Source organism: Amphibalanus amphitrite, unplaced genomic scaffold, assembly GCF_019059575.1.
Source record: "Amphibalanus amphitrite isolate SeventyFive unplaced genomic scaffold, NRLGWU_Aamphi_draft 000031F_arrow, whole genome shotgun sequence".
In the NCBI taxonomy this organism is placed as follows: domain Eukaryota; kingdom Metazoa; phylum Arthropoda; class Thecostraca; order Balanomorpha; family Balanidae; genus Amphibalanus; species Amphibalanus amphitrite.
The window spans coordinates 524,716-551,448 of NW_024881527.1; the positions used below are offsets into that span (position 1 = coordinate 524,716).

Genomic DNA, 26,733 nt, shown 5'->3' on the forward strand with positions numbered 1-26,733 from the left:
TCCCTGGGTCCCCTATAGAGACCGAAATAACTATTGAACGCTCCTAATAGGTAGTAGATTCAGCTTAACAGCCCTTCACACAGAGCCCATGACGAAAAAAGCCGGCCGCTGTAAACCTAGAGGTTATAACAGTTGGAAAGGAGGAAGGAGATACTTAGGGCCGACTTATACTATACCTAGCATATCATATAGAGTCCTCCTTACATACCTTTTGATTATCACGAATCACGATTGTGGCGTGCGAATAAAAGTCGCCCGGCAAATGGCGACACAAATAACTACCGAGATCGACAACGTCACGAGTCCCACAGGCCAAGTGGCCTTCTAAATTCTCGTAAAACGCTAGTGTAGGTGTCTCGGCATCACCCTAGGCAGTAGGCACTTGCCTGTTTTGTTCGCTATAGGGCTAAAAGGTTTGCAAGAAAACTGTCTTTCTCCAAGGTCCTTCTCAGCAGCCTCTATAATGATCAACTGGGGCTATTATCGTAGGTGCGTCCGCCACGACAGGTTCAGCCGGCGCCGGGATCGCTTTCAGTGCGTGTGCGGGGATCGTTCGCCGTGGGGGCACTGCTCGGCTGTCGGTGCACGAGCGTCGTCGTCCCGGCGTTCGTCCAGTACCCCGTGACGGTGGCCTCCCTGTCGGCCGGATAAAAACGGCGCCACCCCAGCTGCCGGTCCGCCTGCGGTCCGTCTCCGCTTTCCACCAGCCGCAGCGGCTGTGTTCTCCGACTGCGGCCGCCGCCGCCCGGACGGTGAAACGCCGCCGTCCTCGTCCGCCGCGCGGCAGAGACACGGCGCCGTCCGCCGATCTCCCTCCGACGCACGCGACGGGCCGGGCTCGGAGCACGCGGCCGCTGGTGATGTGGAGCAGGTGCGCCCACCGCTCAGCTCTCACCGATCATCTTGTCAACGATTTGAGGATTCATGACGATATCTAATCCTTCGCCGTTTTTATTTTGAGATGCCGACAGACAATCGCAGGCATGAACGATACAAAACTGGGGTTTGAAGAACCTCGAGCCCATGGTTCATCGCCATTCCCACGATTGTCGATCGAACGGTGACTCTCCTTGACCAGAAATACACGAGATGACGTCATAGGACTGTTGCAAGATGACAACACTCTTACACATTTATGCAGCTGAATAATCACTCAGTTGTGTCTGGCAGAGTCAACCACCAGTGCTCGGCTTCATCACAACGAACACAGTTTCTTTTTCCGGTTTCATGGGCGTGGCGGCCCAGAGAGAGAATTGTTCTTCCCGTGAGATGACGCAAAAACCGTCTCAGTGACATCACCGTTCGTAAAAGGGTGACCAAAACGGCGGCTTTTACTGAACCAAAGTGCGATATCCTCCCACGACTATAAGTAAAGTAATCTTGCCCACACTATTGAAATAGCGGTGAGCGGAGCTCGAGGAAGGGTGTATTTTGGTCACACGGGTGAACCGCATGCATAACATGACCAGAAGTGGCGGCGTCGGCTCCACTGATAACGCAAAAGGAGACGTTAGCACACCATAAAGCTCCGGGCCACCATCTGGTAAACCTTCACTTTTCATCATCTCCGTTCCTGAAGTAGTCGTCTCCCCAGCCGAGCGACCTGCCGGTCCCACTCCACTGTCACTTGTCAGATACGAGCTGACAGCTGTCAGCTGGCGCCCAGCGAACCCGACCCAGATGGCCACACACAACATATTCCACATATCCATCGCAAAACGAGGCGCCGTAGCGCCGCAGGACGGCGCCAGGACAGCTGCTTGGCCGTGGCCCGGCTGCTCGTGGCACGCTTTCGAGCGTGTCCTGAATCGACGCCGCTCGTAGATCCGCCTGAGCGGCTACTGATCGACGGCCGCTGGTTGTTAGGATGGGATCGTGGTCGAGGGACGGTGAGCGAGCGGCTGGACAGTCGGATCGACTGCAGAGACGGCAGGCTACGTACCGACCAATGGTCGACCACCGCACCGAGACGGAAATGAGTCGCCTAAATGAGCCGCTTTATCAGACCCGAGCCTGCAGGACCCGGCACGGTCCGGACGGCCGCAGATGCGCTCGGTATACCTAAGTACGAGCAGAGGTGCCCCGTGCACAATGAACACACGGAGTCGCAGATAAATATTGTCAGACGTGCCCCACATTAGCGTCATTGTTTTCATGTACCGATCTCCCAATTTAACATCTGAAAAAAAAAAACAAGCGCCAGGCCGACCCACAAATTATGAGGAGCACTTGTTTTGCTATGACTTTCGCTTGAGCAATTCTCCGTCTCTGTTCCTAGTCAGTAATCCCAGATAAGAATCTCGACAAGCATCAAACACCAGCACCTATCGTAATACATATTTGTAGGGAAATCAGCCCGCCTCCTGGTCCCGGTTTCGCTGCCTGTTGGCGGTAATTGGTGACCACCTACGTATCTGTGTCAAATCTGGCCCGGCTGACGTCCTGGGAGCCACGTTAATCGCCTCTGTTCGGCGGCAGAATCGATCCAGCCGGCGCTCAGATACCGGCCTTCTCGGACTCATTCGACGTTCCACCTGCTGGTCGCCAGTGAAAATCCGTCTTGGAACGATCAAGGACACAGTGTTTGGGCCGAATAATTGCTTGGGTAGGCCGAGGCGCCTGAAGTGAGATTTATAGGATACACCAGCACAGGTGAAGTCAAAATAACCCAAATGCATGAAAACAATTTGTTCGCATGATTTATATTGACGTCAAAATCGGACAGCTGGATGTTCGCGAGCCGTTTATATACCGTATGCAGCTGCAACGGCTAAAATATTTGAACCGTCCATAAAATAGCCTTTACTATGACAATGGATAAGCCAATCCACTAACCACGGTTTAACCCTCGCACGACCAGGCCATTTCTCATAACACGAACGACCAGGGGGGGGGGGGTTGCTACGACCCCCCCTGGCGTTTCGAAACGGAAGGTCGTAGAGCTTAGCGGAAAAGACCAACGGATTGCTCTCAACGAGATCTCGCGATTGGTGGTATATTTTTTGGTCCTAGGTCAACATTTGACCTACTTATGACCGGTCAAAGGTCAGATTTTCCGAAAAATCAAACTTTTTCAACGTTCCGCGGCGATTGCGGCAAAACGGTGGGAGATATCGACTTGAAACCTTCACTATCGTGTTCCTTGATCAATTCTCTATCGTTTGGTATGTATTTCGTTTCCCTAGCTCTAAAAATGGCGCGTTGGGAGCGCCGGAAGTCGGCAAGGTCACAGTCGGCGGCAGAAATTCGAAAAATCAAAATTTAAATTTTTGAAATCTGATTTTATTTTTGGATTTGGGAGGTCCATTTGCTCCCTATAGAAGCTAATATTGCTGCATATTCCCATTGAGGTGACAAGAATTAGCAAAATAGTGGTTCGGGCGCTTTTCAAAAATAGCACCGGACGCTGTTCCTCTTGTGACGTCATAGCTCCGTGACCTGACCTGACCCGGTCAATTTTCTTGCACCACACGATAGCCAATGCTTGCCCCAACATGCATGGGAAGTTTCATCATGATCCATCAAACAATGTGGGTATCACCGGCAGAAAACCTAGGGATTCGGCGCACACGTTTGGTAACTGTCGGCCGGAGGCTGTACCTCTTATGACGTTCATAACTCCGTGACCTGACATGACCCGATCAATTTTTTTTCGGCAAAAGATGCGCAAAGGTTGCCCCAGAGGGTATTGAAAATTTCAGCCCGCTACGACAAGCCGTTTAGCGTGCACTTCGAAAAAAACCTCAGGGGGGGGGGGGGTGATACAACCCCCCCCTAGGCGTTCTAGGGTTAACCTTCGCCCCAGTGGGGGGCATATGTTACCACCCTGTCGCGTTTTTTGCGTGTGAATAAAAAACCGCGGCGCTACGTAGCTTTTTGTACATCAATTTTGGACAATGTGTGAAATTTTTGACCCCAGGTCATGTCAGGTCAGGTCACCAGGTCAAGTTAACTGACCAAGCCTAAAAAAGCTTGCAATCATGTCCAGCCTGCAGTGTTTGTCAGAAAGGTTTCAAAGTTGGTGGATTGCATGATGCTCTGGGCGCCTATAATTTGTACATCTCGGATTTTTTATATCCGTGACCTAAGGTCAGGCCAGTGGCATGACCTTTCCATTACAATTCAATGGAGAAAAATGAAAATGCCTCTTGATCCGTGTGTACGCATAGGAACAGTCCAAATATTTCAGAACCACAATGATTTGGACCACTAGTGATGACCAAGGTGTCTTTTTTACTGATAGCCTCTAGAAAGGTCATCCGAGGTCATTTGAGGCCACAAACATATTTTTGCCAATAACTCGCGATTGGAAAGAGATAGAACGCTAGGGATGGCCTCATTGTGCTTGTCTTGTTGAGACGCATCGACTGATATGCAACATGACCTTTTTCGGTCAGGTCATGTCCTTGACCTGAGGTCAAATTTTCAAGTTGACTTTTCAAGGTCAAATTATAGTCCATTCGACGTGTCTCGGCGAGAGGAACACGATTCTAGCAATAGAAATGTCGTGGCCTTTTTTAGTCGAAAGTTATTGTCGAAAAACACTTTTCGTAAAAACAGCTATTTTTGGAGTTTTTGCTCTCTGGAGGCTAAACCGTTGACCTGAGGTCAATTTTGATAATGACCTTATCAAAAGAAGAGTTCAAAAGCTATCGATTGCTTTTCCATGCGTTTTTCTAGCTATCATAGTTCCTGAGATAACGGCATGTTTTCTGAAAAATATAATGACAATTAGCAAATTTTGACCTTTGATGACCTCTGGTGACCCCAATATTGCTCTAAGATGAAAAAGGACCGAAATACTTTCAAATGTACGCATTGAGAGCTATCGACTGCTTTTTACCTCGTCTTTCTAGCCCTCTTAGTTTTTGAGTTAGAGGTGGGTGGTAACATATATGCCTCCCCCTAGGGCGAAGTTGGCTGAGACCGCCACTGGGGCGCGGGTTAACCAACCGTCCATCACTAGCGCTCACTTTTTGCATGCATTCCATCGCTCATCAACTAGCCCTCGATGAACCTTTCTGTTGCACTACGCAATACGACCCGTGTACATATCAGTTCACTCCCGTAATTCGATCTCTTACATCCGTCTCCTTATTAGTCGATATTACCAATTCCACTTGACATCCACTCCACTAATAAAGAGACCGTCCAGCGTCCACCTGTCTGTCACTGGTTACCACATCTGTTCCACGTTACTACCCACTCGCGCTCGAACATTGGCCCTTCCGAATCCTGCTACTCTTGCGGCTCGTGCGAACGAGGGGCAGGAGACAGGCCGCAGTTGGTGCATAGTGAACCAGACGGCAGACCCATATGACCACCGACAACGCAGACCCTCTCACCAGGACAGAGCAGGGAGGATACTCAACTCTACTCCAGCTGTGAGTTGTGACCACGGGGAGCGGCGAGTGTTCACCGTAAAACGCAATCAGCTCTAGCGACTGGGACATCGCCCCAGGGCGGCGGGTGGGCCGACCACAGGGCACTGGCACCGACAGCCGGGCTGAGCCTTCCCAGCGAGTTATTACAGGCTCGTCGGCTGGCGACGTCTTCCGTCTTTGGTCCGATATTAACACGTTCTGCTTCCATCACCTTTTAAAAACATTGCGTGACATCTGTAGCTGTATTGACGATTTTTCAGACACCGCTCGTCACGTGAAGTGCAACTCACACAAAGAAGTAACCAGCATCAGATTTTAGCAAAGACAATAAAATAAACGATCTATGGACATTCAACAATGGAAACAACTTAGCATACGGAAATTATTTTGCTTAAAAGGCATCCCCTTCCCGTGTACGTCAAACAACAGGACCATAAGGCTACAAAATAACACACGAAAAAAACTATGTATGCGTGCCTGCAATACATTCCAGAAACGACATCTAAGTTCCCGCCTATACCATTGTGCTATGCATTGCAGAAACGTATGCTGGGAAGCGGCATAGAACATCATCACACTCAGCATTCAACAGTCGCACTGCCCCGGCGAGAAAAACCGCACATTATAGGGCGCAGAGTCCGTAGACTGTCGCATTCTCCAGTTAGCGAGACGCTTCAGCACCACTCCACACACGGCAGGCCCAGCGGCTCGCAGCACTAAACTACAGGCCGTGGGGAGCGGAGCAGCTGACCGGTGGCAAAGCAGCCGACGAATCGGACATGATATGACCTTCATAGATAACACACCGCAACCAAACAATACTACGGGGGAAGAGACTACTAATTCCACCGCCCTTGTCACCGGACAGCACACACCGTAAACGAAATATTATGTGGCTTACTCAACATAACACTCCCAGCAGACACATAGTGAATTTTTTTCTCAATTACGAATAAGTCGAAAAGCAAGGAAATTAATGAAACCTGTTCCACGGGTCTTTGATTGTCCACGACCAATAACTAATCTAAATAAGATACTGTTTCATCGCAGAGCCACCTTTAACCATTATACATCCAGTAACACAAAACAAAGCTAATATCTGTCTCAGCTCATTCCACGTAACCAGACGTCATCAAATCACATTTCACCCGGCCATCCACTCACACACACACAGACATATCACCACGACCGGGTCCTTCGGGTGGGCGGGAGAAAACGCAGCTCGACCGGCCACTGCTCACACCAACAGCCACAATATATAGAGACGCACGCACTGGATGTATATAATTATATAGGTGACCGCAGGACATCTCGCGTCTGCAGCGAGCAAGCCAAACGGCAGACTCTGTGTGTGACACGACAAGGCGACAGCGATTGCATCACCACCACAAGCTACCGCCTTAATTAAAATAGCAATTCTTACCGATGTGGTCTGTTTGACGCTGCTGCAGGAGACACTCACCTCACCATGGGTAGTCAGTGCCGATAGCCGGCGCTTGGGACGCGGTGCGGCAGTATAGGGCCTGTTCTGGTGGTCGACCGGGGAAGGGTCATCACATACCGCCGTGGGACCCTCACACACCTCAGACCTCTGAAGCGACTCAGTGCGGTACCACAGCGCAGTGTACCGTAGGCCCGAGCGGCTGCTGTCCAATGCAGGCATGGTCGCCGCCTCTCCCGGTCTCCAGTGTGATATTTGTAGTGCTCTGCTGTCCGTTCTAACAGTGACATCCCGTCACTGTAGTACTCAGCGTTCGTCTGAGAACTGTCCCCACAGCAGTCATCGGTGTCTGTCCAGTCCTGGCACGCACACCTTAGAGAGTCCGTCGTCCGGCCCGTCAATTCCAGCACCCGGGCCGACTCAGTCTGCCGACCTTCTCAGATGCGCTGTCCAGTGTTTCCTCCAAGACACTGCGACCAGTGTTCCACACCGCTACCGGCCGACTCACGACTCGGCAGAAGGCTGTACCGGCGGCGGCTAGTCCCACTTTTCCCAGTCGTTTCCGACGCTGCTATTGGTCTCGGCGTCAATGTCCGCCTTCACCCAGTCATCCTCATTACTGGAGGCTGCTGAAGGCACACAGGCGGGCGGGAGCGAACCGGTCAGTACCTATGGGGTGTGGGAACTGTTTGGAAGAACGGTCTCAGGTCTGAGCTGCGGCGTGGCTTCGGCATAAACCGTTGTGACACGTGAAACGAGACGAAATATCAATCAGAAGCAAGAGGCTAATGGCAAGTCGAGCACGGAGTACGAGGTATAAGGCACGAACGTGTTGTAATTCGTGCTACAATCTACGATAAAAATAACAAACGGCTCAGCTCACATTACACAGAAAATGCAGTCTGTGCCACTTCCATCCAGCAACACTAGGAAAGCCTCTGCAAAATGAAAATGCAAACAAAACCAAACAGCAAACCCCCAAACCCCGCTATCTCGTGCACGCCCGACCTCTCCCTCGCGGCCCTCACCCCTCTCAGGTGACCGAGATCCAGAGCTGCCCTCTGCCCCGGCCGCGGCCGCGCTGTCGGCGGGGGCGGCGGCGGCGGGCGCGGCCGCCTTGCTGGGTTTCTGCCGCTGCTCGGCCTCATACTCTGCCAGGAGCTGGTCAGCCTGAGCGTCCGTCACCTCCACGTGGTGACTGAAGTCCTCTGGACGGCGGCCGGGCCCGACTCACGGTTAACAGACAGACAGACGGAGACGAGCAGGAGAGCGGGATGGACACAGACGGGGTAGGGACTAGGAACAGACACAAACATGGATGGGGGTATACAGAGACGGAGAGGGCTCGAAAATGACGGAGTATAAGGGAAGATGGGTTGGATACAGAGGGACATGTATACAAGGGGATGGAGGGAACTGAGGTAGAACAGCCGAACGGCAACTGACATACAGACGAACGAGACGGGTGCAACTAAATACACGTCGAACGGACGGAGGTATGAACATTGAACATATATTACACACTGAATGGGCAGCAGACAGAGACAGGACAGAACGACTCGGACAGTGCAGCCGGGAAGGGACAAACAGAGTACACAGAGGTGAGCCCCCGACGTCGAGTGATGGCGGCCCAATCACGTGCACTCAGAGTCGGGACTTGGAGGAGCTGAACAAATGGAAATACTGATTGAACATTGTGTGGCATTTGAGTTGGAGCTGAATTAAAATTATCTACCCCTCTATTCAATCATGTTTAGCATGGGTGTCTCGAAACAGGGCATATTCAATAATGTTCAGTATGAATGTCTCAAGACAGGGCAGAGTAAGAACGTGACTAAGGTCTTAGGAAGTGTGTCGTGGGATGTGTGTGTAGGCTGCAAAACTGTGTGCCTCACGTCGTTTTAGTTCTTAACCCGCGACCTGGTGGGGGGGGGGGCTATTTTTTGCCCCCCCTCCAGACTTTTCGATATATCTCCAGAACCGCTGCGCCGATCGTCACCAAACTTTCAGTACCCTCCCGGACATCAATTTTACACATGGTGACCAAAAATTGTTCCAAAGGCTATGATAGGTTGGCCGGAAATGACGTCAGAGTGACGTCATGTTCTGCCGTTTTCGACCCAAAAAAGGGTTTCGCGGGAAGAGCTGTCAGGCCTATAGCTTTGCAAATACAGAAAAATGATAAAGACATAAAAGCTGTAGAATTGACAGGGCTACAAAACTGCTATCTCGGATTTTTGAAATTTTTGGATTTTGACCCCCAAAAATCAAAAAATAATTTTTTTTGGATATAATGATCGTAAAATCCAAAAAGTTTTTTGAATTTCGCAAAAACCGGAATATATGTGATAGTCCTTACCGCCTTCCATCCACATACCAAATTTGAGATTGATACCTCTTTTTTGGCGACGTTATAGCGAAAAAACTTCAAAATTGATGACGTTAAATTTTCAAACTCAATTTTTAGCAATTCTAGACCCCGTAGCGCAAAACAAAGACCTCCATTAGACTCCCCGTGACGAGCTGCATCGAATCAATACACAGTTTATGCAAAACTATCAACTTTAAAATATGACCTTTTTTGTCCTGACCTTGACCTGACCTTGACCTGAACTTCACCAGAAAGTGACCTAAGCCGTACCTGATAGTCTTATAACCAACACCATTGAGTTGGAAATGAAAAATTGGCCATAAAACATGCATCACACAACCTTAGTAAAGTTGGGCTCATGTGACCTGACCTGTGACCCTTGGTGACCTGACCTGTGACGTGACCTGGTATTGTCAGTGACCTCTAATAGCAACATATCTACTAGGCAACTGACGCCCTATCGCTGATTCTCGACAAAGTGCGTTTTCCTCGGTGTTATAGCGCATTTCCTAAAAGACCCGTGAACGGTGAAACATTTCATCTTTGACCTGACCTGTGACGTCATCGGTGACCCCGAGGTCAATGAAATTTGGTTTCCTTCGACAAATTTGACAGGCCTTTCGAACGCCGTTTGAATTTTGCGGATCCGTCCAGTAGTTTCGGAGATACGAGGGGGGGGGGCAAAAAATAGCCCCCCCACCAGGTCGCGTTATTAACAGACCCCACCAGGGCGCGGGTTAAGGATCCCATCTATAAAGAAGCATGGAAGCTAGAAAATTGTACAAAGGAAAAGAAAAACAGCCTATGATAGCAGATAAAACTAAACGATGCACAATTAACATCGCCATGCGAAGTCATTCATTATGCCAGGATCTACAGTTCCAGCACATCATAAACCCAGGTACCCCTGAACAAACCAGCATCCCAGTGCAAACAACCATCCGGCCTGTACCCCAATAATGCGGTTATGGCGGCTGCAAGCTTGTAACTTGGAAAATTGATTTACTGGACCAGAGCCAGTGGTTGTGTTTAGAAGTAAGCGCGTGGATAGGATACAGACAGATCAACACATCGTTTATAGAAGATGCTGTGTTAACAGCAGACAATCATACTGTCTGGGTGCCAGATACAACCAGGAAAAGAAAGAAGAAATAGAACAGGAAGGACAGAAGCCTTGTGAGCAGACACCAACCCAGCAGCAGCGAACTACAGAGCAATGAGGGGGACTTACTTTTCTCCGCGGATTCTGCGCGGCACGAGAGAGGGAAAGATCAAGATGCAGCAGACATCAAACACCAATGGCGGTCACACACTCGGTTCATTTTACAGTCGGCAACACCATGCGGCAATATGTACATCATTTGTAAAGGGTATGATCCGGTAGATCCCGGAAACACCAACACTTGAAAACCCAGGCAAACTAGAAATCCTTGAAATTGACCGCAGATGACTGGTTGAGGAGACACTAAAAACGTAATGATTTATGAAAAAGAATAAGGGGCTCATTTCAAAGAAATGTTGGTTATTTTAAATGCACTCGTAGATCAGGAACCTTACAATCAACTCCCTCGGTTGTTAGTTTTGCTAATCTAATCACAATCTGAACCCAATCCCATCCACTCTAGCTCCCACGTCTCCAAGACCGCGTATAGCATCAATGCTTATTGCTTACCTTCTTCCCATGTGATTTGTTTCTCGGCCTGTCCAGGTGAGCTCATCTGATCGGCACGCTTCCTCAGCTGCTCGCGCTGCTTCTCTTTCTCCTCTGCCAGGTGTACTCGGAACAGGTACCTGTACACAAAGGCACAATCACACCGCTTAGGGTCAGACACATATACACAACTTGAATGTTACACCAAACGCTGAAAGCAATGGGTGGACGGCTGGCAAATTTTCGTAAGTAGGAGCTTCATGCCCGTTTAGACGCTAAACTATTGGTACACCCACCTGTGCCAGGCCCAGAAGAGTACCTATGTGCCTGACTGGCCGGCACCAGATGGGTTCAGTTCAGCCATCATTACGTAAGGCCACAGGAGTAGGTACGTGCCTACACGCCACCCACCTGTGCCAGAAGAGCACGTGGGGACACACCACCCACCTGTGCCAGAAGAGCACGTGGCTGACTTTGGCCGGCACCAGGCTGGTGTACTGTTCGAGCACGGTCCGGTTGGAGGCCAGCAGGTCGCTGAGCTCGGTTTGACGCGCCTCCAGGTCCAGATCGGCGCTCCACACCTCGTATCGCACCCGCTCCGACTCGGCTGGCTCCGTCAGGTAGGTGCTGGGGTCGGCCGCCAGCCGGTACAGCTCCGTCTGAGGGTACGGGGCGGGGTAGAGGTCAGGTTAAGGGAACCACCATGCACGGGCCAGGGTGCGGATGTTTTATTTAAGTCGCCTGTCAATTATCAGCGATGTGAGAGGGCAAGAACTGAACTTGTCAGGACATAGAGTTGGCTCAATAAGTTTGACAGATATAAGCCGACACATCGGGAAGATAAGATAACGATAAGACACCGCGCACATCACCTCGCAATAGACGCCAAAAGCATATCAGATACTGCAGCAATAAATCAGACAGCTAGTGTTGTGACTTGTTTCACTCTCGTCATTTTCATTCTTGAGTTTCAGAACACAGTTGTCCCAAATGACCGAAAAGCCTGTCCTCCAGCTCTCCCTACCCACCAACAGGCTCTCCATCTACCGAGCTGGAGCCTGTCCTGCAACCCTCCCCTACCGACCTGCAGCCGGTCCTGCAGCTCTCTCCTACTGACATGTAGACTGTCCCGCATCTCCCCCTGACCTGCAGCCTATCCTGCAACCCTCCCCTACCGACCTGCAGCCGGTCCTGCAGTTCCCTACACCCACCAACAGCCCGTCCTGCAGCTCTCTCCTACCCACCTGCAGTCTATCCAGCAGCTCTCTCCTACCCACCTGCAGCCTGTCGAGCAGCAAGGGCTGCCCGTCCTGCAGCCTATCCAGCAGCTTCCCCTACTGACCTGCAACTCTCCATACTCACATGCAGCCTAACTATCAAGCAGCACGGGCTGCCTGTTCTGCAACTCTCCCCTACCGACCTGCAGCCGGTCCTGCAGTTCCCCACACCCACCAGCAGCCTCTCCTGCAGCCTATCCAGCAGCTCTCTCCTACCCACCTGCAGCCTGTCCAGCAGCACGGGCTGCCCGTCCTGAAGCCTGTCCTGCAGCTTCCCCTACCCACCTGCAGCCTGTCGAGCAGCACGGGCTGCCCGGCCTGCACCCTATCCTGCAACCCTCCCCTACCGACCTCCAGCCGGTCCTGCAGTTCCCCACACCCACCAACAGCCCGTCCTGCAGCTTCCCCTACCCACCTGCAGCCTATCCAGCAGCACGGGCTGCCCGTCCTGTAGCACGTAGGCCTCGGCGTCGTCATCCTGCGCTGTGTCGGGGGTGAACACTTTGTGTACGTGAGTCAGGAAACCCGAGACGGACTTCTTCACCTGGCCGGCCGTCGACTCCTCGCTCTGCCGGGGAGAGAGGCAAGGGGATTGAGTGGAGTGGTGTGATTTTATGGCGAGGGGCGTGAGTTAGAGGGCATGTTCGTGACAGGTGAACGTTTGAAACTTCTGGAGGCAAAATCACTCTGTTGATAGATGTGCACTTGATATCGACGAGCTAGAATAATCAATACATTGCGATAGCAGGGGTCACAATATACCGAGATGACGATAAAAAATCAGCAAAACACCATTGACAGAAGAGATACAAGGCTATAACAGGTAGCGAGTCATCAACGTGAAATCACTTGAAATGAAACACACAACACTCCCCGCCCGCCCACCACAAGCCGGTGCTCCACCGTTGGATGTGCCAGTATTCTGACCTGCAGGCTCTCCTTCAGCGTCTGTGACGTGCTGCTGATCATGGAGCTCGTCTCGGAGATCATCGAGGTGGTCTCGGTCTGCACAGCCTCGGTGAACTCGGTCAGGTCCTTCTTCACCATGTCGTACACCTCTGCCGACTGGGAACGAATAGACACACGAGTTACGAGTTATCCGAGCCCCTCGGGCGGCAGACTAGCCCCAGTAACTACACACAATGGTCATCCTGTTCTTTCAGCACGTCCTTGCAGTTTCAGAGTACACACGTCGGGTAGCGGATACACCTGAGACACAAACCTCTGCGAGCTAACACGAGCATAGACACCCAAGATGCGGTCAGGGTGTATTGTGCGTGCTTTGTTCGTAGTCTAGGAGGAATACCTCCCCAATACGACAGAGTTCCTGCTGATACCTGACGAACTGTAGAGCTGGCATTATTTAGAAATTGAAACTGTTGGTTGAACTGTTTTGGAGCGTCACTATTACTCCAAATATGATTGGACTGGCAAAAGGGCTGCCTTGGCTGGTGCGCAGTGGCGGAAAATTCTGCAGGGCTCACTTACATAATAGTTGACGGAACTAAGCGAACCCAGGCAGAAGACAAGTAAAAACGTTCACATAATGGACTCGGACTACCAGACAAAGCGGCCATTGTTTGGACGAATCAGAGCATGCGGATAAACAAATCGATAACTATAGACCAGCTGACGTGCTCATAAAGCATGATTGAGGAACAGAATAATTCCGAACCTTATGACACTAAATACGACCGATTCGTGCCTGGCGGCACGTCCCCAGTCTGCAGCGCGCTCACCTTGTACTTGGCCACCTCGAGCGACTTCATCCAGCCGGACAGCCAGCCGGAGGCGGCGCTCGCCATGCCGGCCACCATGTCCTCCATACTGCCACAAACGAGTCAGAGGTCACAGGTCAGTCGCGTGTCACACAGACGCAACAGTCACCCAGAGAGGGGAAAACGTTGAAGCGACCTTCTAAAACCCTCCCTTGGTGACAGAAAAGACCATGGTTCAGACGGCAGAAGCGCTGATCGGTTCAGCGCTGGAATCCGGTTCAGCGCTGGTGCCGAATCCCGCACACAGCTCTGGACCGTGACACGGCCCAGCCGGGTCCACTGTGACCACTGGGGTGGCACGACACACCCGTCCTCACAGCCCGGCGACCAGCATCTGTCGAGCACTGACCGCCCTGACTCGGCAGATCCCGGCGCCGAATCCGCTAAACAAATGACACGAGCGGTGGCGACCAGAACTGAGTTCGCAATTATTGGCGTGGCAGGGTGGGAGGAAGAGAGATTGAAAGCTGAAAGATCACCTCAGAATGATATAATTCTGTGGCATAACAATACTTAAAAAAAAAAAAATCGCCAAGACTGTCAACTGATAAGTGACGGGCCCAGCATAGCATAACATCTCAACATAAAATAATATAAAAAATGTGACGAGATACAAAAAAATAAAACATTGTGTAAAAAGCAATATTTGTGATCGTTTGTCATTTTAAACCTCGCCCGTATTGGCGTTTTGCCAGCCACGAACGTAAAGGCGGGGGGGGGGGGGGGGTCCGTTGGACCACCCTTGCCGTTTCGCTCCTGCTAGAGCTAGAGCTTCGCGAAAAAACGAGCGTGCTGCCCGTGACGAGAGGAAGCCGATGATACCCAATTTTAAGGTCCCAGGTCATCGGTTGACCTTCCAGGTCAGGTCAATGACCCAAAAGTCGGGAAAATCGGGACTTGTTAGAACGTCGTAACGTGTGGCTGCTGTTTTTTTCGGGGTGCTGATTACGAATATCATGTCTGTTTTGATCACAGATGATGTCTTCATGCATTTAGGCCAGGTCGGGTCAGGTCAGGTCAGGTCAAACAGTAGGGGTCCTGCCGGGTATTCGTAGTACGTGTCAACCGCCTCTGACAGCTTCGTAACATGTAACGAAGGCACCAAAACTACTTCATAAATGTTCAAATGGTTGCTAGCTTCGAATTCAGTTCCAAAAACTAGCCTAGAAACATGTTAAAATCGAAAAAGTGAACCGAGGTCATCAAAAGTCAATGACCTGACCTGACCTTCAGGTGACCTTGATACCCACCCTAATGCATGAGAGCAGCATCACATCACATTTTAAAACGCTTGAAGCCACGAAAAGACTACAAACGCGCGGCTAATGCGAGCTGACAATCGCATTCGGCATACGCCGAATCGCGATTCCGGCGAAACATGGTCTCAAAAAGTATGTCACAGGTCAAAGGACATTTGGGTCAGGGTGAGGAAATTTTCAGGATAGGTGTAAAATTCATGAACGCGAGGATACTGAGAGTTTCGTCGCAATCGGCCGCTATTTATGCGAGTTATTCGCGAAAAAACCGAGGGGGTCCATTCGACTCCCCCTCACGGGCGGGGGTTAAGATGTTGCCCACACATTACCTGCTCTCATCCTCCTCTTCTTTCTTTTCCTCTGTACTATCAGCTGGAGCCTTGGCTGCTTTAGCTGAGTCCACAGGGGCCTCAGGGGCAGGAGAACTGGTCTTCTCTGCCTTTGAGGCTCCCTCAGCCTTAGTGGGTGTCACAGACATTGCTGACTGGGACTTCTCATCAGGGGACTCCTTCGAGCTGTCCTTTGCCACAGCCTCCTTCTTCTTAGAATCTCCTTCTTTCATAATGGTTATTTATCTGAAAAAGAGACAAAGATATCACACCACACTTAAAAAAAACTTAGAGACATGCTTGATAAAAAAAAAAAAAACAGACCATACTTCAAGCACAGGTTATGCATGCCTTGAGTTTTGTAATCCCATTGATCACAATGCATTGTTACATTAAATTATAATTTTGAAGGTAGGTAAGTCAAAGTGCAACCTAAAAATATCCAAATCTGACATAGCTGATTCATTCACAAAAACACACACACACACAAGCATAGGATGCAATATATTCTGCATCAATGATGTCTCCTTCTTGGAACAGATACTTCTATAAATTTAAATAATTTCCATGTAGTTTTATTCAAATTAAAAAAATTTTGTTTATCCAAAAAACATTGGTATTAGTATATATTAGGTCCGAGTGGACAATTGTGACGCTGTTGATACAAATATGTAACAGCAAAAATTTAGGTTTTAGGTTAGGTTAGGTTGTAGGTTTGTAGGTTTTAGGTTTTAGGTTGGTAGGTTTGTAGGTTAGGTTAGGTTAGGTTGTAGGTTTGTAGGTTGTAGGTTGGTAGGTTGTAGGTAAATAGGTAAGGTTAGGTCAGGTTTGATTATGTTTTTCTTTTATTTCCAGGACATATAAGTATCATTTTTGGATTCAGGATGTCAAATAATGTAAGAACATGAAAACTTTATCTTTTTACAGTCACTCGGACTCAATGTATACTTTTACCAAAACATTTACTCCAAACTTGCAAAAATGTAGTTTCTAGGTGTCTATTCATAAAAATGGACACAAATAATTTAACAAGCAGGTATTGCCCATGTGTCTAGTCTACTAGCTAGGTCACAATTTAGCAAAAGAAAGGGGTCAGTCATTTGTCTTCAAGGATAAAATCAATCCCAAAAGTAGTGATAGCCTGTCCTGTGGTTCAGTTGGTAGAGCATTTGACTCCCAGTAGTGAGAGTCATTGTTCCAGTTCATGTTGCTCTGGCACTGAATATCATGAGACCGGCTGACAGGGACCATCTATGGTTGGTAGGAGCACCTGCAGCCAGTTGAAGTCTGTTGCGTGAGACAGGCTATGTCTGGCTTTAATGAGCACATTTAACTTTGATATCTAAATTCTTCCATCATCCAGGACCACTTGATCTGATGATATCATACTCAATATGGGTCAGAGCTAGCGCAAAAATCTCATCTTAGCATCAAGCTTGGGCTTCGGAGTTCGGATGTCAATCCAACCACACATTTCCAACTTAAGTTATAAAAATGGAGGTATCCTTTCAATAGCCTGAAGTAGGCAAAAATCAAATGAACACGTAAACACAAGCAGGCAATGATCTTGATCTGAAAGAATACTGTCTGGTCCTGACAAGGCCTTGATCGTGCCTGTTATTCCACAAAGATGTTCTAGGGCCTGTTCCAGCGCCTCCAGAAGAAATTCTTGACTGGAGGCTCTACCAGAGGTTTTACTGGAGGCGCTGGAACGCAATCTGGAGATTTCTGGAGATTGGCGTCATAGATACCAAAAGAATGACGATTGTTCTCTCTTGAAACGCAAAATTTGTTTTCAATTTTAGTTAAAAAGATACATAGAATTATAGCAATGTAATTTTCTTTACATTCAAGTTGTAAAATAATTAGTCAAATGTCCTTTGTTTACATTCGTGATTGTCACATGTGCACCATAATTGTAGACCAGAGCCTCCAGAGAAATTTGGACCTCTCAACTCTCTGGAGGCTACTGGAGGTTTCTGGAGCTTTGGCGAGAGCTTTCTGGAGCTTTCTGGAGGCGCTGGAACGCTCTCTGGAGGATTCTAGAGCTTTCTGGAGCTTTCTGGAGGTTTCTGGAGGCGCTGGAACAGGCCCCTAATTTCCCACAACATGCATGTCACATCCTAGTACCTCACACAGTATTTTTGAAAGGACGCTTGGGTCGCAAGACTACGCGTCCTATTCCCACAACAACAACAAGTATTTTTGAAATCCAGTCCTCCTTTCATTAAAAACTTACCTGAGCTTGCCAGTAGTTAAAAATACAAATATTATGACCTTCCAGACAAAAATGCGTCATCCATTCTGTGAGAAACTTGTCAATATTTTGCCGCAAATCACCTAGGGAGACAATTGCAGCGCAGGCTTGGATTTCTTTAGCAAGCAGCTACTAAATTAAATAAGTTGTTTGTTATGAGAACTACTGAGGTAGTAAACCGTTTTTGGATATTTTAACATAAAATTTGATCCAAAAATCGAAATATAAGAACAATTCAAAGATCAATCGTTTTAAGTTTTTTGCAATATTATGGATTGTACGAGGGAACAAGACTTGAGATGACCGCAAATTGTGAGATCGTTTCATACTCATGTTGTCAGCTCTGTGGTACATTTGTTAGGTACAGGCCGTATGAAAACTCAGTCCGTTTGCAAACGGCCTGGCCCGATTCAGGCCGTTTGCAAACGGCCTGGACAGCCCAGACAGTATGCAAACGGACTGAAAAGTCAGGCCGTTTGAATACGGGCTGAAATTCCAGGCTGTATGCAAACCGCCTGAAATTTCAGGCCGTTTGCAAACCGTCTAGGCCGTATGACAACTTTCCAGACACCAGGCCGTTTGCAAACGGTCTAGGCATTTTGAAAACAATCTGGTCTGCATAAAGTTACAGCTGGACAATGTTGAGTTTGTTGAAGCACGACCGTTTCATGGCATTACATGGCACCATGAAATCCTGAGGTGCATTCGGCATCCGGAAAAATATCGTCACTCGGATATTCTCCGTCGGAAAATTATTGTTGAGCGCCTATCTTCAGCATGTCTCGTTATCGCGATACCGTTCGTGATCCCCGATGATTCTCGCTAGTTCCGGAAAATTCTCCCTGATTTTCCCGATGACGAATGCAGGCCTGGTTAGGAATAGATTAGAAGAACTGAGACCCGGCCCGTATAGCGCCCGGTCGACCCGGGCTTCCCCCGGACTTCAAAGTTTCGCCTTCCACCGCAATGGTCAAGTGTTGCCGGCGTACGCCACCGGCCAGCCGCCGGCGGTCGACCGGGCGCGGTGAGGACTCTAATGTGAACCAGTGGCGCGGGAACTTCTTCGATCCAGACTGGGGGGGGGGGGGGCTGAACCATAATAGAGATCAACCTAGGGTACCCCCAAATCCTCACCGGTTTTAGGCCACTTATTTTTCAGACCTTGGCCTTTTCAACAAAAAACGAAAATATTTGCAAAAAAGTCAGGTATCCCGTCTCAACTGAGTGAAGAAACGACCGTTTTGGCAACCTGGAATAAAGGTTTTAATCTGCCAAATGAGTTGCCGGGCCAGTGAAAGAGGTGGATTTTTCACTTACATGCTTTCTTCCTTTGTGACCCACAACCCCTAATTTGGGGAGGAGAGGACAAGCTGCCCCAACGGTTCCTGACCTCATGAAAAGTTGTGGGGCACCGCCCCCACGGCCCCAGAGCTTGGGAGCAGGTTTCCCCCACTGCCCCCTCCCCCGGTTCCCGCGCCTATGTATGAATCTATGAAATTATGTTGGTAGATTTTCGATTTCGATTCCTCCAGCTGGGGGGGGGGGGGGGGGCTCAAATACATTACAAGCGCCCCCCCCCCAGCCGAAAAAATTGGAGGGGCTCAGCCCCCGCTAGCCCCCCCCCCTCCCCGGTTCCCGCGCCACTGATGTGAACTCTGATGTCCATTGCGCGCTCCGGCGTTTTATGCCGCAAAATAATCGGTGAGTCTTGTAGTGATACGTTTCACCAGATCTCACCAGTAGTGGCTTTACCAGGCTCCACCAACTGGATGGCCGTACACAGGCGGACCGTGAACTTGTATAATTAGTAATATTGTCAAAAAACGGCCGGGCCGAGCATCAGCACAGTAAGAAAATGTTTGACGTATGTAGACGAGTCATTCGGCATGGAATGCGCAAGCATTCACATGGATGCAACCTGATCATCGACCAACCTGGATCCATTAAGTTCAATCTTCAGAGGCTGTTGTACTTCGCCAGACCGTTTGAAAACTGACTAGGCCGTTTTCAAACAGTCTAGGCCGTTTCAAACTGCCTAGGCCGTTTTCATACGGCCTGATATTTCAGGCGGTTTGCAAACGGCCGGCTTTTTCAGGCCGTTTTCAAACGGCCTGACTGGGCCAGGCCGTTTGCAAACGGACTGGGTTTTCATACGGTCTGTAACACATACACTTAGTTTGGCGAGGACCTCGTTATAGATTTAAGTTGCCAACCGGTTGGGACTGGAGCCCTTACCCCAGCTCGTCGCTGGCTGACCTCACAAGGCTGCCCAACAGCCTACAGGTGTCGCCAGCAATGTCTTACCATTTTTTTTTTTTTGTAGATGTCGTCACTTGTTGGTGCCTGGTGGACTGGTAGGCTCTCTGGTAGGCTCTAGCCTCTTATTATGACTATACATTCGCACTGCAAGACTGTCAGCTCGCAGACCTCAGGGGCATGGGTGGGGGGTGAGGGGGTGGGGGAGCTGAGGGGCTGCAGCCGGGAACCGAAAGAGGGCCGACCCTTAGATCCCTCTGGTCTATGCTCAGGACATGCAAACTATTCCTTTCAACACCCTGCAGTCCCCAGAGCCCCGGTCTGGGACGGCCAGCTGGAAAGACGATTACCTTTACACGACTCGATTAGGTACAGCTCCCGTTGGAGCATGCACGGTGTCTACTTGCGCGACTGGATGGCCTGTCCTTCGAGATGGGCTCTGCCTAACTTCCGCAGTGCACCAGGATGGCCGCCCAGACCAATGGGAGACGCATTGGAGACTATGTGGAGTTATGTCCACACATTATTTTTCTTACCAATTGCATGACTCGCTGTTCAAACGTCGCTGTGAATAATTTTACTGTTGATGCAACCATGCCGTAAACTATGGAAAGTTATCAGACGCATACATGTATTACCACCAGCAAACGCAATCATTGTCATACAACGCACATGGAACACCTTATGCAAAGTTAAACAGAAAATCGCATATTCGCCTTATTCTTGAGATAACATGGCGAGTTTGTGCACTACTTCTACGCTTAACAAGCTACATAAATATAAAACGGCGCCAGATTTCGCGCAGAAACGAGCTTTGAAGCGCGGTAGGCTCACCTGACCTCAAAACTACCTATGGGAATTCTTTTACTCTAATCATTTTCGCTGAAAACAGAGTACCTAATTTCACGATATTATGTCACACACGGTGAATTATGAGCATTCCGAAAAGATCTTCTTATCAACTATGCCGAGTCGAGTTTGATTTTCTATAGCAGGATCACCGCGGTCGATACAATCTCGGAGCACAGTATGTTGTTCGCGAGAGCCGTGCCACCTGATCAGCCAGCCGCGACGGGCACACATGGGGTATATATGACATATGTACAATGATATACAGCTCTATGGTGACGGGGATGCTCTATACTCCCTCCAGTCCTCCCTCTGAACACAGCAGCAGTAGAGCGACCCGCCTGGAGCCGTCCTGGCCGCCGGCACCCCACAGGTCACCGCGAGCACACGCCACTTGTGAACACACCTTCCTTCGGCAGACTGGACCGACGCCATCTGCCAGTCTCCCAGCGCAGTCTCCAACCCAACTCGTGGAGAGCAGGCCATATCTGCCGGAGGGGATAAATACCACTGTTCATGACTGGGATCAACGGAAGAAATTATATAGGTAAGCATGCAAACAACATCCGAATCGACAGCAATGGCTGATGAACTGCTCAAAACGCTACATTTCAACGAATAACCGTTTAGTTAAAACGCAATAAACTTCATCAGTACGCATATTAACCTAAAAGACTTGAGTTATATTCACGATTAAATGTTCCACATTTAAACGTTCATTAAAAACCCAATCCACATTAAAAAGCACAACGTTTCGATTACACAAATAAACGTTACAACTTTTGCTTTTAAACTTTTACAACTAAACCAGCACAAGTCACAATTAAACTATTGCCTCACAGTTACCGCAGCTCCACCAATTGTCTCGACGGCGCCACTTACGTCGCTCAGGACTCGGGACAGCTGAGCTCGTCAGCGCCGTCCAAACAGTCCGGGTTGCCATCGCAGATCTGTAACGAATACAACAGTGTCAACGGTGTGGTCCGGTCACTAAAACACATCACTATGATCGCATGTGGCATGCCATTTATTTCAGTGCCTGCAGCTGAGTACCTTCGGATTTTATATATGTTTATAATGGACGCCATTTAATTGCGTCCCAGAAAAGCTATTTCTGGCACCTAAAAGCTGACTCGCCCCAAAATTGGTCCTCAGCACCTATTTCGTGGATACCAGCACCAATCATGGAAAATGACCTTAATTAGCTGTTTCTGGCACCTATTCATTGGTACGCTTTACTCTTTTTTCTGAATCTGGCACCTAAATGCTGAGCGTAGCAATAATCTAGTAGAAAAATGAACTACTGGCTGGTAGAATCATGTTGTTCTGGTATAATGACCCCTGGAGTCTAGCCTAAAGGTTGCCAGTGCAGCTACACTCTAAGACAGCCCCGTAGTGATCTCAGCATTGTATATGACGTTTAAGTAAGCAAATAATATTAATTTGTTTGAAAAAACAATGTCATTTAAATATTTAAAAGTATTTATTTGTAATGCTTAAAGGGAATCATTTTTGTGGGTAATTGTCTCGATTTTGACCATTAAAACGGATATTGTATTTTTTGACGTCATCAAATAGCTCCAAAAAAGAAATGTAATGTTTTCATTCCGTTCAAGGCCGCTGAAGAAACGCGGGATCTTGCGTGGGACATTGTCCGTTGTTTGCTGCGCAGAGTTGTGCCGTGGTTGTGCCTTCTTCATCCGTTTCTTACTTATGGCATATGTGTGCATGAAGCTTTGATTTTGTTTTTGGTTATTGTGTGGCCGGTCAGTCAAACGCCCCTGTAGAAACCGGATGCTGCGTTTGATCGAGATGGAGTCAGACGATGATTGCAGAAAGCTAATAATATTGAAAAGAGGGCCGGTTGCGTGGCAAGTCTGTTCAGAGTTGACATTTTGCTTTACTCCAGTTTATGACCTGAGAGCCTGGCTGGAAGTGACGGATCCAAACTTTTCACGTTAAAATGGCTGAGGGTGCAATAATATCTAGTCTCTACATAGCGGGCTGGTATAGGAGCATCTTGCTATGCTGCACCATAGCTGGCTAGTGATTCTCTTTTGGCTAGAAATGGCATTAATCATTATCTCCACTGGCGAAAATGGCACTTGGCATCACCGAATGCAACGTTCATGTTGTTAGGATACATAAAATCAGGAAGATTACGCGAATTAGGTAGGCAAACGTGGAATAAAATAGGTGCTGGATGTTTTGGTTTTGGTGCTGAATCAGCAAACAGCAAATACGGAGTTCAACTAGACGATCTGGCAACTTTAGGCTGTGTGGAAGCAATTAGGTGCCAGATTCAGATATTAGGGTCGAATAAGCATTTTGGGGCTGATCAGCAATTAGGTGCCAGAAACAGCTTTTTAGGGACCAGAAACAAATATTCCCCGTTTATAATTTACATTGTCGTATGGATATCCGTTTATGGCTTCCTAGTTAATTCAGGATGCCTATCTATGCATACCAAAGCTGAGTTAGCTCGGTCATTCACTGGTTGTTACCGTTTACATTTAACGATGTGTAACAGAACAGAGACACGCATGTAGGTATACGACCGCATAATACACGTCTTTAACACAAGCTTTAATGCATTTAAACGTCCGTTAAAGCTCTGAGCCTGTCGATCGAAGGTCTCGATAGTAACTGACCTGAGATGTCTGGATGCACTGTCCGGTGCGACACTGGAACTGACCCCGCTCACACTTGAAGGGTGGACAGAACGAGGGCTCATCGGAGCCGTCCCCGCAGTCGTCCTGAGGAACGAGAGATGGCGTCAGTGGGAAGGAAAGAGGAGGGAGAGAGAGAGAGAGAGAGAGAGAGAGAGAGAGAGAGAGAGAGAGAGAGAGAGCCGGATGAACAGGACAGATCTAATCAACGGATATAATATTCACAACGGTTTATTTGTAAACCTACATACATGAGAATACGCAGGGTTAGCCTTTGCAATTAACAGTTGCGTGGAATACATATAGGCACTTTTCACAGGAATGGAACAACATTGGTCCGTATGGATGAAACATTACACTACGGAACAAAGACATGACAAGATTCCCTGAGACCCAAAACGCTCAGACGCATTGATCTAAATAAACTGCGGCCCGCGATCTCACATCTGCCATGATTGCCGTTCGATGTCGGCACCGAAGTCACAATCTTATCTCCGACAACAGAATAAGAGCAATGTCGCATGACTCACCACCCCGTTGCAGACCAACCAGTGCGGCAGACACTGGAAGGTGTGCTTGCAGATGAACTGGTCGCGCGTGCAGTTGGTCTTGCAGGTGGCTCCGTCGTCGATGGTGACAAAGTGGTCGGGACAAGCGCAGGCGTGACCTCCGCCCGGCGTCAGCAGACAGAGCGTGGCGCAGCCGCCGCCTGAGTCGCCGCAGGGGTTCGGCACCGTCACTGGCGGCAGCCGGGGTCAGGTCAGGTCAAGTCAGGTCGTTAGACAAGGTCAGGTCCGGTCAGACGAGGTTAGGTCAAGTTAGGCTAGTTCCGGTCAGGTCGGGCCAGGTCAAGTTTGACCAGGTCTCTACATGTCATGTCAGGTCAGGAGAGGTCATGTCAGGTCAGGAGAGGTCATTTCAGGTCAGGAGAGGTCATGTCAGGTCAGGAGAGGTCATGCCAGGTCAGGAGAGGTCATTTCAGGTCAGGTTAGGGAAGATACATCAGGTCGGGCTAGGGTAGTTAGGTGAGTCAGGTCAGGTCAGGTAAGCGAAGGTCAGGCGAGACTGACTGAGTTCTGGGTCGAAGGACCGGGGGCCGATTGAAGCTCCTGTTCAAACAAACTCGCTCCCTTCTACGGGATATGTGATGCCACTTTCACACCGGGCTTTTGCTAGTCCCTCTTTATATTCCCGGTCAACAGACAATAATAAAACTTACGCAATTGTTCCACTTTCAGTAGATCCTGACCTTCGACATCTGTCTAGTCAAAACCAGAGTGTATATAAAAGGCCAAAACATTCGGACAAATGTTAGACCAAAACAAGAATAAATGAAACGGAATGACGTCATCGTGACATCAATTCTGAGAATAAAAACAGGCTCATGGCCGTCACGGAAGATGCGTCACCCGCTAATCGGAGCCAGCTCACTAAAAACAGAGCCAGAGATTGTCGGCGCCCTCTCTGAAGGTGCCGGTATACCAGGAAACATTCTGGCTGGTGTGCCGCAATTCACACAATTAATAACAAGAAGCGGGCGTGATGACGAGAGGGCGCGGGGCGGCTCCGCGCTTCTGACCCGGTTGATGTCACCAGTCTGTGTTTGGTGGTCTCTTTGTGCGTGGGTGAGTCACACAGGGAGGGCAGACGCCTGCGACGCACCGAGATGTCACAGCCGAGATGTCACAGCACATTACCCCTGGAGGCTGCCAACCGTGCCGCCATTAGCGCTCGCGGCGGCTTTACTCGAGATGTGTTGCCACACCATTTCTCGTCCCTTATAGCTGTAAAACTGTCACTAGCGACTTCTTGCATAATGCGTTGTAAATGTTTAAGCCGGTTTGATGCGTATAATCTTCGTCTGCCTCCCAAGGATTGGCTGAAGAGGCTTATTGATCTAATGGGCTAGCAGATGACATGTATTTATGAATGGACTGTTTGTTTTGGCTTCGAATATGCCAACCATTCAGTGCGTGCAAATTGAATGTCGCAATCCTCACCTATTGAAAGCCATTTTGGTAACCACACAGGCAAGGCCATACCCAGAAAGGATAACGTGACACAATATCAAATATCCCATCTACCTCATCCGCCGGGTCTTATCCTCTACAAGGAGCTATCGAACTGTGAAACATCTTACGATAAATGGGGTCAATATGTGATAGACGCGCGGAGCTCGAATAATCCTTGAGCTCTCTGCATAGTTAGGGATTTTAAAACGTCATTCCGGTCACAGGACAGTCGTGTGAGCTGAGACGTTGGTGTTGGGACGAACCTTTCGAAAGTATCACTTCAGTAAAACTGCAACATATGTGACGTATTCAATCACCGATAAACGGTACAACTGCAGGGGACTTGAACTGATGAGAAGTAATGAATTCAGATTATCTACCATCGTTTCAATGTGAGTTTTTACGAACGAATGTCACTCGTAAATATTTTCTTTATGCTGAATCCGTAGGATAAGTTTTAATGTTTGAAAAAAACTCAGCAATAAACTTCGTTAACTCGTTAATCACTGAATCGTCAATAATTTAAATTAACGTTTGGTGTTTGAAGATGATTTAGCGGTATAATAAGGAACTATTTAACGGTTAACGATTTAAGGCAGCTATTTGCTGCATTTGCACTTCCGATGCTTTTTAGGTTGCTTATACATGAGGTGATAATAATTGCATGAGGTGACGAAGATAAATACATGTCATGATTTTCTTCCGCTACGGGAATCATTAGGCATACTCACGCGGCTTCTGTTGTGACGAGTGGAACACGCGCACACCCATCGGCAGACTGCTGGAGTTGCGCAGGGTGATGGCATGGGTCCCGTTGTATTTGATGATGCTGTTCGTTTGCCAGCTAGACCAGAACAGTTGCTTCTGGTAGATGGCCAGCGAGAAAATGTGCAACAGTGGCTTGATTGTCACGCCTGTGAGAATCAACACATGATGAGCCGGCCACATCGGTGGGAAAAACGACAGGTCACTTGAGTTCGACAACCCAAAACTAGCAGAACTCCGCGAAACGAAATGCCTAACGAGCGGTTTTACTCAGTTAACAAGTTAATCTGACATGCAAAATGTGCGACAACATAAAGCCTGACATCATATGGTACAATATGACATGCGACACAACGACAACTGCCCTTGTAACTTTCGCGTCTGTCAATGCATCCTGTCTCTTGCCACCCAGATATGGTTACTCGGTAATCACGGGCG

General features: G+C 48.8%; 2 protein-coding genes across 10 annotated transcripts in view; both read right to left on the reverse strand.

Moving 5' to 3' along the window:
- Positions 1-5,612: 5,612 nt before the first annotated feature.
- On the reverse strand, positions 5,613-17,988 carry LOC122367509 (BSD domain-containing protein 1-like). Of its 9 annotated transcripts, none has more exons than XM_043340638.1 (10): positions 17,727-17,831; positions 15,488-15,733; positions 13,864-13,951; positions 13,052-13,189; positions 12,540-12,692; positions 11,295-11,506; positions 10,869-10,987; positions 10,428-10,442; positions 7,854-8,033; positions 5,613-7,454 (listed from the first exon to the last, which is right to left on the reverse strand). In XM_043340638.1, exons 2-10 carry the CDS (start codon positions 15,718-15,720, stop codon positions 7,363-7,365), a joined length of 1,230 nt encoding a protein of 409 aa, XP_043196573.1. In that variant the 5' UTR covers positions 15,721-15,733; positions 17,727-17,831; the 3' UTR covers positions 5,613-7,362. The 9 variants fall into 9 exon arrangements, with proteins under 9 accessions (XP_043196573.1, XP_043196600.1, XP_043196562.1 ...); XM_043340665.1 differs by having other exon boundaries at positions 5,613-7,451; positions 17,727-17,829; XM_043340627.1 differs by lacking the exon at positions 17,727-17,831 and adding an exon at positions 17,618-17,663.
- A 2,625-nt stretch (positions 17,989-20,613) lies between these two features.
- LOC122367532 (prolow-density lipoprotein receptor-related protein 1-like) overlaps positions 20,614-26,733 on the reverse strand; it is a 32,330-nt gene continuing 26,210 nt past the window's right edge. The window contains exons 8-12 of the mRNA XM_043340721.1: positions 26,262-26,444; positions 24,049-24,257; positions 23,501-23,605; positions 21,732-21,799; positions 20,614-21,337 (exon numbers count right to left, since the gene is read on the reverse strand). Of these exons, the coding sequence (XP_043196656.1) occupies positions 21,737-21,799; positions 23,501-23,605; positions 24,049-24,257; positions 26,262-26,444 (560 nt within the window). The 3' untranslated portion in view covers positions 20,614-21,337; positions 21,732-21,736. The remainder of the gene's footprint in view (positions 21,338-21,731; positions 21,800-23,500; positions 23,606-24,048; positions 24,258-26,261; positions 26,445-26,733) is intronic.

Coding starts and splice junctions, on each gene's coding strand:
- LOC122367509 (XM_043340638.1), bottom strand. CDS start 15,720: ATGAAAGAAGGAGATTCTAAGAAGAAGGAGGCTGTGGCAAAGGACAGC. Junction 13,952..15,487: donor GAAGAGGAGGATGAGAGCAG/GTAATGTGTGGG, acceptor CGTTTGTGGCAG/TATGGAGGACATGGTGGCCG. Junction 13,190..13,863: donor TCGAGGTGGCCAAGTACAAG/GTGAGCGCGCTG, acceptor ATTCGTTCCCAG/TCGGCAGAGGTGTACGACAT.